Source organism: Vidua macroura, chromosome 12 (assembly GCF_024509145.1).
Source record: "Vidua macroura isolate BioBank_ID:100142 chromosome 12, ASM2450914v1, whole genome shotgun sequence".
NCBI lineage: Eukaryota > Metazoa > Chordata > Aves > Passeriformes > Viduidae > Vidua > Vidua macroura.
Window position 1 is genome coordinate 10,239,198 of NC_071582.1, and position 15,802 is coordinate 10,254,999.

The 15,802-nt window shown below is 40.4% G+C and overlaps 1 protein-coding gene across 1 annotated transcript in view; it reads left to right on the plus strand.

Annotated features, from left to right (window-relative positions):
* Positions 1–15,802, plus strand: part of MYO5A (myosin VA) — a 98,767-nt gene that overhangs the window by 65,309 nt on the left and 17,656 nt on the right. Inside the window, exons 20-29 of the mRNA XM_053988267.1 lie at positions 784–940; positions 4,338–4,577; positions 5,093–5,341; positions 6,416–6,509; positions 7,199–7,347; positions 8,072–8,185; positions 10,814–10,960; positions 11,703–11,756; positions 12,466–12,693; positions 15,309–15,409. Coding sequence (XP_053844242.1) covers positions 784–940; positions 4,338–4,577; positions 5,093–5,341; positions 6,416–6,509; positions 7,199–7,347; positions 8,072–8,185; positions 10,814–10,960; positions 11,703–11,756; positions 12,466–12,693; positions 15,309–15,409 — 1,533 coding nt within the window. The remainder of the gene's footprint in view (positions 1–783; positions 941–4,337; positions 4,578–5,092; positions 5,342–6,415; positions 6,510–7,198; positions 7,348–8,071; positions 8,186–10,813; positions 10,961–11,702; positions 11,757–12,465; positions 12,694–15,308; positions 15,410–15,802) is intronic.

The window sequence follows — 15,802 nt, forward strand, 5'->3', positions numbered from 1 at the left end:
CTGCCTGAGAGGAAATGATTTTCCAGGGAAATGAAGGAAATTGAATATAATGAGTGTGTCTGTCCTGACTGGTTTTGACCTTTCTGAGAGGACAGTAGCACCCTGGCTCTATGATGCAGAAAACAAGTAGTACTAAGGAGATATGGTGCAGGTCAGGTAAAGTAGGACTGTCTCAGTCCTTATTGCCCAGTTTCCGTGTGCCCTCCCAGCTGGGTCAGTCCTGCTGGAGAAGCCATTCCTCATCAAGGGTGCAGCTGTAAAGGGCCATTCATCAGTCAGTGATTTGTTTAAATTGACTTCTGAGGGATGGCCATGGGGCCAGAGAGAAGGGCAGGAATACAGATATTATATTGTTCAAAGACAAGATGGTGGTGTAATAACCAACCTTCAGAAAGAGGCATATGTCAAGATGCTTTGTAATTGTGTTACTGCAATAGCCAAGAACAAGCAAACATTTTCTACTGTGCAGGTTAGGAGAGTAGATCTGGAAGATGACATAGTGGAAACAGCTTTAAAGTTGGAGAAGAGGTGATGAGAAATTAAGCTGAGTTTACCTTGTCAGTTTTATAGTGCAGTTCTTAGGGGAAGTGAAAACATTTCCCTGTAAAGCTTTGCAAGGTTTCTGTTAATTTGTCATTCTGTTTTACTGCCACACAGCAGAATAGCAAGTAAATATATGGTGTCATTGGCAACACTAAGAAAAAACTAAAGATACAAGCTATTAAAAAAACCCCAAGCATTCAATCACATAATTACAGGTACTGTTTGTGATCTGTTCCTTAGCTATGCCAAGTTCCTGCGCAGAACACGAGCTGCCATCACCATTCAGAAGTTCCAGCGCATGTACGTGATCCGCAAGAGATACCAGTGCATGCGAGATGCTACTATTGCTCTTCAGGCTCTCCTGAGAGGTTACATGGTCAGAAACAAGTACCAAATGGTAAGAAATCATGAGGTGCTTTTTCAGTCAACCTTTATTTCCATGCTCTTTCAGGACAAAGCTTTTCTGTGGTGTCATCTTGGGAATCTGGAATGTTTTGTGTGCATGCTCTTAGGTGTGATGCACAGACAAAATACCAGAGCATGGATTAAGGGACAGCACCTGGAAATTAGAAATATCTAATACTTGCCATCAACTTGTCATTTTAGACAATTCTGACTTTTTCACTTGTTATATAGAATGTCAAGGCATTTAAAATAAATACTGAAAATGGCCTTGCTTTAATCTGTTTGGTTAGTCCAAATCACTATTGCTTACATCAGTGTACACATGATGCACTCACTACTGATCCTTTCCCATCCCTAGTTTCAGTGATTCTGAAATGGCTTATGGAATTATGTTAGCAAAGAGAGTCCCACAAAAATTGGATATTGAAAGTTATCCATGGGTGGAGTGTTTTTGTTTTGTTTTATTTTATTGTATGTTGGTTTTGGTGCAGGGATAAATTGATGTAACACCATCTTAGCAATATTGATGCTATTTTCCTGAATATGCTTGATAATAAATTATTCAATTGAGAAATTAGAATTTGGTTTTCAGTGGTTACAGGTCTGGAAAAAGAATCATGATTCAAACTGCAAAATGCTAGTATGTTTCATAGCACTTTTATCTTCAAGCATTGTTTTAACCAGGCTCACAAGTCAGCCTGTATTTCATTGAAAAAGTAGCCAAGGGATTTGTTGCCCCAAGCATGTAAATGTTAAGGGTATGCAGCCAAAAGCCATCTGATGCTTATGTACCATATCTTTCTCTTTTGTATTTGAAGTTTCTGTATATTTTTCATTTGTATTAAACTTGCTACACAGTCACATGTGTAGCATTCTAACATAAACTAGCCACAAAGTTGAAAAAAAAAATAAACCTTCATAAGAATTTCTTAGCAGTAAGACCCTTGTGCTTGAATTTGCTGTTCTTTTATGTGGATATCCACTTGCCTTTTTATTGAAATTCTTAGCATTCTTGTTATTGCAAACTATATTTGTGATGTTAAACAAGATGTGTTTTTAACAGTGGTCTGACAGATGTGATGAAGTGACACCTGGGTCACAGCAGTAGGTGGCCTAAAATCTTCAGGAAGATGGGAGTTGTTTCTCTGTGCCTTGTTAGTCACATAAGTAATACACAGCCCATCTGTCTTGTAGCACAGTTTAATAAACCTGTTATATTCCCTCCTAATAGAGATGGCAGGTTTCTGGAGGAGTCCCTGGAAGGGGTGGTCAGACCTGCCTGTCAGGAGGATCCCCCTCGAGCTGTGAATTGTTCACTGCAGTAAAACATGACAGTCTGACAAGTGCCCCTGTGGTGTGCTGTGTTTGTCCTGTCCTGCCAAGGTGGGATTTTACCCAGGCTGAGGTACAGGAGAGAGGGAAGCACAAGCTCTGTGTGCCGTGGGAAGGTAAACACGGTTGTTGTGGAGTTGATGATGATTGCAGACGAGTGAAACCCAAAGGTTGCCCTGTGACAGGAGAGTTGGGCTGAGCCCTGCTGCAGTAATGTGTGGTACAAGTGTTGTTCCTTAGGATTGTGAAAGGGACCTGTTGTTGTTGTAGGAAGAGAGGGCATGTGTTGAGTCACGTGGGCAGTACAAGGAATTTAATGATTGAATCATCTGTTTCACACATCCTGGGGAAAGCTCCTGCCTGAGACATTGCAATGTGCTTCTCAGCTGGACAAGGAGTCTAGTTCCTCCATAGCTTGGACATAAGCTTTCCTGGGATATACCTGGTAGATGAAGTAACTTTCCTGATCTTCTCACTGTGCTTTGGAGTGGCTTGTTTCCTCTCTGGATTGCACGGATGTGAGAATTCACTGGCAGATGAGGACCATCCCCACACGATGGAGGTATTTTACAGGGCTTGTTGCTTTCAAACTTGAGGTGAAAATTGTTGAAAGCTAGTTGTAGTCCAGTGTTCAGGCACCTGCTGGGAAACTGAAGGAGTGTTCCAGAAGATGTGTAAGGAGGAGGCAGGAGGCAGGAATGCCAACTGCATGGCATGCAGTCAGAAGGACTTTGGCTTTTGACCTTGCTGTGCTTTTGAGAGAGCTGCTTCCTTACCTTGGAGTGCTGAGTAACTGAGTGCTGGTATTTCCAGTCTCATTTTTAATTCTGAAATAAATGCTAAGGGAGAAAGTTCATATGTATTATAGTCTTGCCACTTTGCCAGTGAATTTTAAATTCATTGATCTGGAGCTGTAGTGCTTCTAACACATTTCAGTTCATTTGCTAAGCAGTCTAAAAGAAAATAAAATTACTGTTACCTGACTAGTTTGTCTTACCAGCTTTGTGGTAAATCAGTGTAAGAATGTGAACTGCCTATGATATTTAAACTATCAATTCTCAGCATTAACATGAAATCCTAAATAATTTTTTTCTTTAGAATTTTTTCTTTAGAATAAACTGTTCTATTTGCAGAAGCTTTATCTCCAAGTGAACTCCAAAGCTCTCAGAATAATGGAAGCCTTGTGGATTTGGGCAGGCTCTCCATGCATATCTCATGTAGTCTGCTTGAATTCAGGGGTTCCAGACCTGGGGGATCTCTGATTGAATTAGTGGGTGAAGGATCTAAAAACAAGTGGTAGACTCTTCTTAGCTGAACTCTCTGGCTAACACACATGACTGGTTTATGTTACAAATTTTTTAAAAAATAATCTGGATTTTTTTTACACCTCAAAACTATGGTTGAAATTTCTGCCATAAAATAAATTCAAATTACTACACTATAAATTTCTTATTAGAATAGATGAAATTTTTTCTATGCTGACAAGCCTAAGATTTGTCAAAAAAGGCAGCTAAAAACCCCCAAAAACAAAATAACACAAAAGAACCAAAAGCTTCTGACTTCTTAACAGCTGCTACAATTTCCTCTGGGAAATGCAATACTGACTGCATTGCATATCAAATGTGGTAATTTTAAACTTGTATTGATGAACTCTATGCAGCATGTGTCAATGATTCTAAAGTGTTTCAAGATATGCAGTTTAAAAAAAAAGTTTCTATTTATAATCTTGCCAACAGGTACTGTATACTTTTGCAATTAGCTGGGCTCTGACCTCAACACAAAGGAATGCCTGGTGCTTCCATGTGCCTCCAGTTCTTTTTGTCATGTTCTTCTCTCCGTTCCTTTTAATTTTACTCCTTGTTGTTGTCCTTGTTCCAGTCTTCTTTTCCTCTTCTTTTATTTTTAATTTAAATTGATTCTATTTCTTGCTGCTCTTCCCCAGAAGTTTCTCTTTGCGGGCGAAGGCGTCTCTGCGTGCATCGTTGCGGGGCTCTGTTTGCCTGCACAGGTGCAGTTTGGAGCTCTAACGCCCTTGCCGTGTGTTCTCCCACCTGCAGATGCTGCGGGAGCACAAGTCTGTGGTTATCCAGAAGCATGTGAGGGGCTGGCTGGCCCGGCGGCGCTACCGCCGCACGCTGCGCGCCATCGTGTACCTGCAGTGCTGCTACCGCCGCATGATGGCCAAGAGGGAGCTCAAGAAGCTGAAGATAGAGGCCCGCTCTGTGGAGCGCTACAAGAAGCTCCACATTGGCTTGGAGAACAAGATCATGCAGCTGCAGCGGAAGATCGATGAGCAGGTAAAAGCTCCTGGCCTCTGGGAAAATGTGTCAAAGTCGTGGTTACCTTTCTCAGCACTCTGGACATTCACAGAATGCACTGAATTTTCATTGTAAGGGCTCGGTTCTCTTTTCTGATGAAGAACAGTGATAGGAGAGAAGGGGAGGCCGCAGCAGAACTGGAGCAGTCAAACATCCACTTGTTCCTCTCAGCAGAACTGAGAACAACACCCACTCGCTTAACGCCAGTACTGCGTTTGAAGCACGTCAGTTGCTCTGTTTTAGGGGAAGGTGGGGTGACCGTGTCTGATGTATGTGGGCTCTCCATCTGATTTTAGTTTAGGATGTGCAGGCATAGAGACTGGACTGTTCTGTCACCTCGCTAAGCAACTCTGCAAAACCAGACCAAAACCTTTTTGAAATGGGGAAGCTGCTCCTGTGCTCCCATGTCTGGGTATATTCTGTAGGGAAGAAAAAGGCTCCCTTAAACCACAACTTCTCTAACAGCTGCTCTGTCCGTGTTGTGTTTTGCAAAGAACAAAGAGTACAAATCCCTGCTGGAGAAGATGAACAACCTGGAGATCACGTACAGTACGGAGACGGAGAAGCTGCGGAGTGACGTGGAGAGGCTTCGGATGAGTGAGGAGGAGGCCAGGAACGCCACCAACCGTGTCATCAGCCTCCAGGAGGAGATTGCCAAGCTCCGCAAGGAGCTGCACCAGACCCAGTCGGAGAAGAAGAGCATTGAGGAATGGGCAGACAAATACAAGCATGAAACTGAGCAGGCATGTATGGGGTCTCAGATGCATGAGAGGATTTACAGGGGCCTGGTGTCCACTCAGGTTTTGCCCAGACTTAATTGTTTCACTTGTGTGGCTGGTATTTTTACTATATTTTTATAGCTGTACAATCCTAAATAGGCTTGGTACCTAAATGGCTACACCTGTGGTAGAGAAATATGCTAAATCCACATGTAAATATATGTGTCCAATCTATGCAGATTTTGATATTGAAAGCATTTGCAAAACCAAATCCTTGAGCTTTCTGACTTTGTCAGAGGTAGTGAATTGATTCATTTTACCTAACTAGAGAGAGTAATCACGTAGATAGCAGAAATCTGTCCCACATTCAATATTCAAAGGTGCTGCTATAGCCTGCCTAATGTAGACTGCCAGCCTATTCAACACATGTGCACAGTCTAGTTCAACAGGTTTCAGGTTTCAGCTAACCCCTTTTCTTTGCTAACCACAAACATATCAAACAGGCTGATTTCTGTCAGGAGAACTTGCTGATAATGGTGCAAGTCTGAGTATTGGAAGAGCCAATCCATCATTATGTGATGCTGCAGGGACAAGTTTCAATATCAGATAAGCATGAGGAAAAATATAAATAGATAAAGCAAAGTTGAATACATGGTAACCATAATCAGAGACAAATGAGTACCTGGCAAACCTGAACACATGTTAAGTGACACAGCTTTAGGGCAGAGGCAAGATGTTAAATTTTGGTGTTACCCAATGCAATGGAATTTACCACAGAACTACCAAATGTGTCACTATTTTATGAATATTTCTGTTTTAATGTGCCATTTACATCTTTGGGACTTTACTGAAAAATACATGGCACTGTGGAGTGCTTCAGGGAAATTTTAGCATCTAATCAGAAATGGGGTTCAGAACATACAGGGGAATCTGCAGTGGTACATATTTAAGAAATGTAATTTGGAAATGAAGATACAATGTAGCTCACCAGTTCCAGTTTGTGAAGAACCTTTTGGTACAACAAAGGTGCCATTGTTGTTAGAGCTATTGATGAAAGATGAACTGCATTCTGAGTCAAACATTTTATTGTCTCTGTAGCTGGTATCAGAGCTGAAAGAACAGAACTCATTACTGAAAACAGAAAAGGAGGAGCTGAACCGCCGCATCCATGACCAGGCGAGGGAAATAACAGGTTGGCTCTGTTCTCTTCATTCAGGTTCTCTACTTCATGTTACCTACCCTACTGCATAGATTGGGCTAATTTGCCTTCTTTTAACATTCCTTTTTGTGCATTCATTTATTTTTTTAAAGAACTTGCAAACATCAGAATTATGTACCATTTGAATTTCCACAAAATCCTACGGGTTTGGGGCCTTTTTTAGTGGGGGGGTGACTGTTCCAAAGCACTTCAGTTTTTTAAAAGGCAGCTCTGATATTTAATACAGTTTATCCACTACCACTTTTCTGGCTGCTTTGACTGTGTAGGCAGCAACCAGGAAAGCTTAACACTAGATGTGAGGGCTGTGATGAAGGGAGCTGTGATGAAGAGGGTCAGGATGGTTGAGGTATAAAGCACCTCACATTTTGCTTTTACATAACACAGCTATGGGCTAGTGCCCCTTCTTCCTCTCTCCTGGAATCACCTATAGAAGGTATTAGCAGAATATATAACTTGTCTGAGTGAGCACTTCTGTGGTTGCCAGAATAATGTTTTGGCCCTTCATATTTTTGGCTTAATGTTTGCCTAGAGAAGCACAAACACCAGCTTCAAATGGCAGGCTGTTCCTGTGGTGCAGACACAGGCCTGTAGCTCCTGCATGCATGCACTGCATGGTAGGGAGGGCTGGAATTCTCACTTTGGATCCCTGCTGTCTGTGGCAGAGTCGATGGAGAAGAAGCTGGTGGAGGAGACGAAGCAGCTGGAGCTGGACCTGAACGATGAACGGTTACGGTACCAGAACCTGCTGAATGAGTTCAGCCGCCTGGAGGAGCGCTACGATGATCTCAAGGATGAAATGAACCTCATGGTGGTAAGTGAAAAATCAGCTGAGAAATCAAAAGTGTTTACAACTGTCTTTAGGCAGAGTCTAATGGGATAAGTTGGTAATTGCTGTCAGCTGTATGTGTTGTTGACCTGTACTTGAAAGGAGAATTTGGCCTTTTAAATCCTGTTTATTTTGATTAGTTCAGCCAAAACTAATACATTTAAAATGTGTTGTTGATTAAAAAAAAAATAATTGTAACATCTGTGAAGAAGGCTAAATATATGCTGTGACTTTCCTGGTGGTATTACTTGTGCTGTCCACCCTTATTTTGCCCTCAAGTTATTCATATCTACTGGGGTTGTTTGTGCCGTCTTCATCCAGTGATAAATTTTAAGTAGTCCTAGGAATGTTCTGTGTGGCAGGAATATAAAGTATTCCTCAATAGAATGTGTAGGAAGTTAAAAAGTTGCTGCCTGTGCTTCCTGTAATCTGAGTGTTTCTTTCCCACAAAGTGCTCCATCCTTGCTTGGTTCTGCTTTCTGCAGCAATCCTTGGTGGTGTAGGATCTGACCTGTTTCCATGGAGTTGAGAGCTAACTGTACCTCATAGGCTTTTAGGTCTTTGGAGAGACCAGAATAAAAAGTATTTTCTTATTAATTTTGATAACTGTGACATAACACCAAATATTATAAGCTAAACTAAAAGTTGTGAAGAGACAGTCACAGGGAAAACCATATACTGGTACTGATTTGTTCCACTTGCACTTCAGAGCATCCCCAAGCCTGGGCACAAAAGAACGGACTCAACTCACAGTAGCAATGAATCTGAATATACTTTCAGCTCTGAGATCACAGAAGCAGAAGACTTACCACTAAGGATGGAGGTAATGTTAAAAATCCCCCACAACTTTTCACTGATATATGGTTGAACTTATTTCTTTTTTTTTTTTTCGTGCTTCTGAACACCATATCCTTATACTGAGATATCTAATGCTTTAATCCAACTTTCTCCATTTTCTTTTAGAGAACACTTATTCCTTAGTTAGTTATGATCCTGTGTAAAAAGACTGTCAAAATGTGCTTTGAATTTTTCTTGTATTGCAGTAAGCATATAGTTGGTGATCCAGCTGATTTACATCTGTGAAACATTTGGTTGTCAGTCTTAGTAGCTAGATGGAATGAGTTTCCTGGAAGGGAGAAACTCACGTTGGATCAGGTTTTTTTCTATTTCATTGAGAGGAATCAAACTCCCAGAATGGAGCATATGCAGCAATACAAATCCCAGAGTGTTTGGAAAAATGATCAGGAAGATGTTAAAAAAAAGTTCAGAAAGATGACTTGATTCAGCTAATGAATAACATAAATAATTTGTGGTGCAACTCCAAGCCATTGATAATAGTCTCCAAGAAAACTCCCCCTTTCAGCCCATCCCATCACAGTGGGACTGCAAACACAGAGCCCTCAGGGTGGAGGTCTGGCTGTGCTTGGCACTTTCCAGAGTTAAAGTTTTCTCCTTTACTGTGAGCTGGGCACAGCACACCCTGTGTGCCCTCTGCCTGGGTGAGGGATCTCCAGAGCAGCTTTTGACAGGCTGTCAGTGCTGCTTTGGAAAGCCTCCGCAGAGAATTATTTTCTCCTCTGGATGCAAATATCCTGACGCATTGGGGCTGGCACAGCCTCTCTGCGCACTCTTTCATAATTTGCCTTCCCACTTATGTTTCTCACCTTGCATAATGGTTTCAGGATGATGCTTCCACATTCACGGGTAATCAGGAGAAGGACGGTGCAACTTCATGTGATGGGATGTCACATATGAGCCAAATGCCATCTTTTCCTTTGGCTAGTAGACTTACTGAATTGCTGTTCCAGAGCCAGGTTTGGGTTTTAGAATATAAATGAAGAAGTGAACTCACACAAGAGTGTGAATGAATGCAGCACTGTATTTGTTTGACCCCTCAATATTCTCCACTTCTGACTCTAAACTAACAATGTAGATTAATTATACAAAACCACATTAAAAAATCAGGCCCACCTCCAGGCAAATGAGTAAAGCCAGAAAATTCAAAAGTCTCTTTCCTTTTGCCTGAGATGTTGGTGTGGTTTATGACTCTTCCCCTCAACAGTAAAAGGAGATGAAGTGGAAATGGCTGTGCTTGCTTGTCTGCTACAGTCATTAATATTAATTTTCTAGTTCCTTTTATAAGCTTTAAAATTTTATGGTATGGTTCATAGTAAATACTTTGATCTTCTCAGTACATAAAGTACAAAAAGGCTGATGCACAATTTCTAATGCACCTTCAGATTGCAAACGCTGGTCCTTGCCCAGAAAATAGTGAAGAAGCTAGTGAATTAGGTTCAGAACAGGCTGTATAATTAGCACAATCAAAGGAAAAAGGCATAAAATTTATTTTGTTACCAATTTTTTGTATCGCATCCCACTAAATTAACCTTCAAATTGCCAGAGAGAGTCCTCTCTAGCTGAAGAACTTACTATAGAAATCATTGAAAACGAAACTGTCGGAGCCCAGCACATCCCTCTGACTGCCCTGGCTGGCTCGAGACCCTTGCAGGGGGCTCGGAGACCTTGGCATGAAGTCAGAAACACCTGTGGCTTTGATTTTAGCCTGTGGGAAAAGCTGCCAACTCTGTATGAGGGATTACAAACCACAATGGTTTGAGTAGTGTGATAGTTGAATTAACACAGGGTGAAAAAGTAGAATTTTGGGGTTTTTAGAATGGGGTTGAGGGGGTACAAGATGGAGGGATTTGGGTGTGTCCTAGCCTTCTTCTCCTTCTTGTCCTCCATGTCTTGGTGTGATGGTGACACTTTTCTATTGGTTTAAGGTAGAGACACACTGTCTAACGTAAGTGATAGATATTGGCACATTATTGTAAATATAGCACACGTAGGTTTTAGTATAAAATGTAAACACCGCCCTAGAGGGCACACATAGTGCCATGGCCGATGTGCTAGACAGAGCTCAGCAGGTCAGAGAAAGAATATTATAGATAAGGAAAAATAAACAACCTTGAGAAGCTGATCCTACGCATTTCAGACTCCTTTTTGGCTGCATGGGTGGGGAAAAAAGGACTTTTACAGTATTGGGGTTGTCTCGACACCACAGACCCCGAGACTAAACCAACAAACAAAAAAGCCCTATTTACAGTTGTTTCCAGGTGAGTCTAACCACAAACTTTTTCTTTTTTCTATTCCCCCCTTCAAACAAGTAAGACTATAAGGTATGCTTAGTTATAGACCTCCAGTCTGCTAGGTAGTGTCTCGTGCTTTCTTTTCCTAGGCTTTAGGCTTAGAAACATTTTCTATTAGTAAATCCTTTTTTAAAATAGTGTTTGATAGCTGATGAAATATTTTAGATAGTCAATGCTCAGAATCAAGTAACATTTCTGCGTTCCTCTCTTTCCCCAGTCTGTTTCCCATCTTTACTCACTGTTGTGCTTCCTTGTGCTGTGGAAGGGGAATACTTCTTGACTTGCCTCTGTTGTTTCTAAAGCAGGAGCCTAGTGAGAAAAAAGCAGCGCTGGACATGTCTCTGTTCCTCAAGCTGCAGAAACGGGTTTCAGAACTGGAGCAAGAAAAGCAGTCCCTGCAGGATGAACTGGACAGAAAGGAAGAACAGGCTCTCCGTGCTAAAGCTAAGGTGGACTCCTTGCAGCTGATCAAATGCTGACACCAGAGTGTCCCTTCTTGTGAAACAGTGGCTCTGTGAATGCTGACTGGCTTTCACTAAATCTTTATCTTCCTCTAGCACTCGCTGTATTTAATGACAAGTTTCGTACCGGTGCTTAGTTCTAGGGACTGGTTATTTAATTTTCCAGGGTCCTTGAGATCCTCTGATGGAAGACAACAGGAACAAAATGTGCTTGGGACTTCACTTAAAAAAAAGAAAAGGCTGAAAGGCAGTTTTTATTAAGGAATAGCCATAAGGAAATCTACTTAAATGATGGCGAGAATGGGTAATTGTTCATTTTAGGCAGAAGAAGAAATGTTTCAACCAGGATGCATAGCCAAAGCACTGGGCTTAGACATGTTGGCTGATTGTAATGTAAATTCTCCTGATTTGGTCTCCTTAAGTTCTTAGAAAATTATGAAACCATGGCAATTGTTTCTTATTACATTTCTACCAGTGAATTTCTTTAGCATGCTGGGGTTCATCCTGCTCTGTTTTGTTGCCAGTGACAGTATGTGATTTTATTAATATTAACCAATTATTGTCATAAACTCAGAAGTAAAGGAGACAATGCCAGTATTCAAACTACAGCAGTTAGCTGTACCAGAATGAGTGTTTTACAGTTTTAAAGGAAAATAATTTGAATTCTCTTTTGTTTTCCTACGTCAGTGAAGTATTTTTAGTTTTCACACTTGTTTGTATTCATTCATAGGAGGAAGAAAGGCCTCCCATAAGAGGTGCAGAGTTGGAGTATGAGTCACTCAAGGTAATTCTAAAACAGAGGTTTCTGTTTTTTTCTAGCAGGACTCTTGCCACCAATTGTATGTGCTGGCAGAGAAAATTACATCAGCCCTCCTATTTCCAAATAGTAGCTGGAGAAACCAGAACAAATATTCCCCAGCAGTTGTTTCATTGTAGGACTGCTCTTTTTGAGGTGTAGAATGAATGGCTGGGGATACAAAACAAAAAGATCCCCTAAGCCAGGGGGAGTTCTCTGTTAAAACACTTAGTATAGCTTGCAAGTTAATTTGAGCAAAAATACAGTGAGAAATATAGGTCTCTTTTTCAAAAACATTATTTAAATTACTGCCTATCTTAGACCACTAAAACTAAAAATATTTCCTAATAGTGATGCAGAATTTTCTTAGTCTGCTGACCACTATTTGTTGTGAACTTTTTGTTTTGCTAAAGGGAGAATAAGAGGAAAAAAAGATTGGCAATTCTGTTTGCCATCAAATCTGTCTTATTCATGTGTGTGTGCTCTGGTTTTGCATTTCAGACAAAAGGTGAGTCCTGTTAGTGAAATCCTCCCAGCCACTATTGACCATAATCAGGGGGCTAGGGATACAGCGGAGATTGATGGATTTCTTGCAGTTACACATAGTTTTTACCCTTTCTCTCCATAATTTTGTACCTGTGGGTTACAGACGTATTGCAGTGCTGCTGGGTGACAGAATTGTCCCTGTTTCTTGCAGCGTCAAGAACTTGAATCTGAGAATAAAAAACTGAAGAACGAGTTGAATGAGCTGCAGAAGGCTCTCACAGAGACACGAGCTCCAGAGGTGACTGCTCCTGGTGCCCCAGCATACAGAGTCCTCCTGGACCAGCTGACCTCGGTCAGTGAAGAGCTTGAAGTACGCAAAGAAGAAGTTCTCATCCTGAGGTCTCAGCTTGTTAGCCAGAAAGAGGCAATTCAGCCCAAGGTAAATCACACTCAGCAGGTGCACTGTGTAGGAGAGTTACACTGCATCACTAACATGCTTTATTTGTTAACAGCCTGCTTGACATGGCAGAAGAAAGTAGTCTAGGTTTGAAAACCTTTCTAAGTGTAATCCATTGGTCCATTATTAGTGCGCAAAATCACAGTAGTCTGAGTTAGGAGCTTGTATTAATCAACCAGTCTGGGGTTTCTCTACCAGCACTCATGTGAAGATGTACAAGCTGTACCAAAGGTCTGATTCCCCCCAGACTCCTTTAACAGTGCTCAAATAATTCTCACTGGGAGCTGTGTCATTTCTCTAGTGTGCAGTTGGACTGGAAAATTGAAAGGAATTCTCAGGAATTCCTTTCAATTAATAGTTGAGTAAAAGAACAGTTTGTTCTACATCTATGTGATTGCAAGTCAGTAACATTTCGTAAAGATGACCTCTGAAGATATGTAAATTCCATATTATTGCTTGAGAGGTGCTATGTGCTTTTATAGAAAGAGGAGTAGATTACAACCACTGAAATGCACATAATCTAAAAAGCTCTGATGACATAGTTAGGGAAGTAATAGCTTTGCAAATAAGAATCATTCAACCTGAAAAGGTATAGTGTAAATCAAGGAACTAGTAATTTCCACTGAACTAAGCTATCTCGTGTTTCATAACTGCAGCAAGGAATGAACAGATAGGTGATCTTTCCTTTGCTGCTGCAAAGTTATGTCTGTATTTGTCCTAAGTAAACTGGGAGTCTGTGGTGCATGAAGATGTGTAAGTCTTGTTTTAAGTGATTGATTGTAAAGAAAACAGAACACATTTTTATGTAGTATTTAGAACGTTGTAAAGAAATACTTAGTAAATCTTTCAGTAACATTCTCAGCACTGGTGGGATGCAAGTGTTGATTTTACAGTGACTATGAGTATGAGGGAAATAGGAAGGTTACCTGTGGGATGGCCAGCAGCCAGTTTGCAGATAGCTTCTGCTTTTTAGGTTGGACAGCTGCAGCACAGACAGATTTTTTTAATGTTTTATTTCTCTTCTTTCTTGCCTACCAATTTGATTGCCAGGAGGATAAGGTACACATTTTCTTCTACAGTTACAAACCAGAACTTCCTAAATGCTAAACTAACCCTCAATAATATTGATCTGTCATTTCCCTGCCTCTTAAATGGCCTACATGTTCTTGCATTTTACCTTGATATTATTGAAAAACTTTTCCCATAATTCTGTGACCTCTGCATCCCCATCTTCATGCTTTGCACTGGGAAACAAGTTAATTCAAAACAAGCAGATTTAACAGTTTTGAGCTGTTGGTTTATGACAACCTGAATATGAAAGGAGGGATTTAGGAATTGATGTAGTCAGCTCCATCATGTTTCTTGCTGAGTATGTTTGAGGGGTAAGGACCAGTGACCAGCACTGTGATTTGGGTTCTAGACCTCTGTTAACTTGCAATGCCCTTATATTTCACAACAAATTAAGTGCCTATGGTATGAAGAAGTACCTTACTTTAGAGTGTTTGCTGTCCTCAGCAAGCTACAAACATTGTGGGCTCACATTGTCATCTCTAGATACTGGATGGGAAATGCTGAATGTTTGATTAGAAAATGTTGTTGTGTACGTCTAAGAGTATAAGAAACTGACCTGACTCTAAATGATAGATATTCAGACTGCTAAAGTTTGATAGATGGCAGGTGAGATACCACAGTTATACTCTATAGTAAATTAATAGTAGAAAAACCTCAAAGGTCTCGTAAAGATGTTGGGAATAATTCTTTGAGGAGCTTATATATCTTACTGTTTTTTATATTGGATGACACAAATCATACTAGACATAGAGATCTAGGCTCCATAATTTGTCCACAAAGCTGTTATTGTAAATACTTTTCAAAATTGTGCTCATGAAAACAGCATCTGCTTGTTTTGAAAGTCAAAATGTCAGAATTCCATCTCTTATGTTCATTAAAGTCCTGTGGTACTCCATGGCAATGACTCAGATCAGGCTGGGCAAGGTGACTGCAAACATCTATTAAGTATTCCAAGTTTTACTGAATAAAAAGCAGAAGTTCCATGATAAACATCCAAAACTGAAACAAAATAGTACTATGATGCTATCTAAATTAGAAATTCTCAAGCTCTTGTCAATTATTTTCTGCTTTGACAGAGTATTTAAAATACATGAGTGAGAAATAGTTCTTATTTTTGAGCTTTGAAAGACTCCATATAATGCTGTGTTTAAGAAATGTTAATAGAATTAAGCTGGCAAAACTATGCTGCTTCAGTTTTAATATTAGCAGCTGTTCCTGGTAATTTGAATAAAATGTAAATTCAACATTCTGTGAAATTAATTTTGTTCTGTTTATGTGATGAACAAATGGAAAGAGGCTAACATATGTACCCACTTACTAGGCAGACCAATATTTGACCTTTTTGTATGCATTTTATTTTAAAAGATAAACCAAATGGACATAGAAATTATGGACCAACCTCTTGCTCAGGTACCCACACTTATTTAATGAGGCTACTCAAGGATTAGTGTTCCACATGAAGAAAACACGGATTCAAGGAGCAGTTATGTTGTTAAATTTACTGGAAATTATCGTTCTTTTTCCAGCATACAATGACAGATGCTACAATCCTCTTGGAGGATGTACAGAAGATGAAAGACAAAGGAGAAATAGCACAGGCATATATTGGACTGAAGGAAACAAACAGGTACAAGTTCTTTCTTTATTTTGTGATCACTTGGGATCTGCTGTGACACACTATGTATATTGTGTTAAGTCAGTTCCACCCATGTATGTCTAGAGAACACTCATAGCTGGGGTTATAATTTGATTTAATTAGTAAAACTGTTGTGTGCAGTATTTGAAAGGATTTGGAAATAATGGGGAAATGTAAAATCAGGCTTTCTGGATTTCCATTTCTTAGCCTCTAATTGCTGCGTGGCCCAGCCTGGGTGCCATTCCCCAGGCTGGTTTGTCACCCTCTGAGCTGCAGTGGTCACAATAATCTGTGGCAATGTGTTTATTGTAACAGCACAGAATGCTGTAACCAGCTGGGCTGTCACTGAGAGCTGAATTGCATCATGCAGAAGAAAAACACATA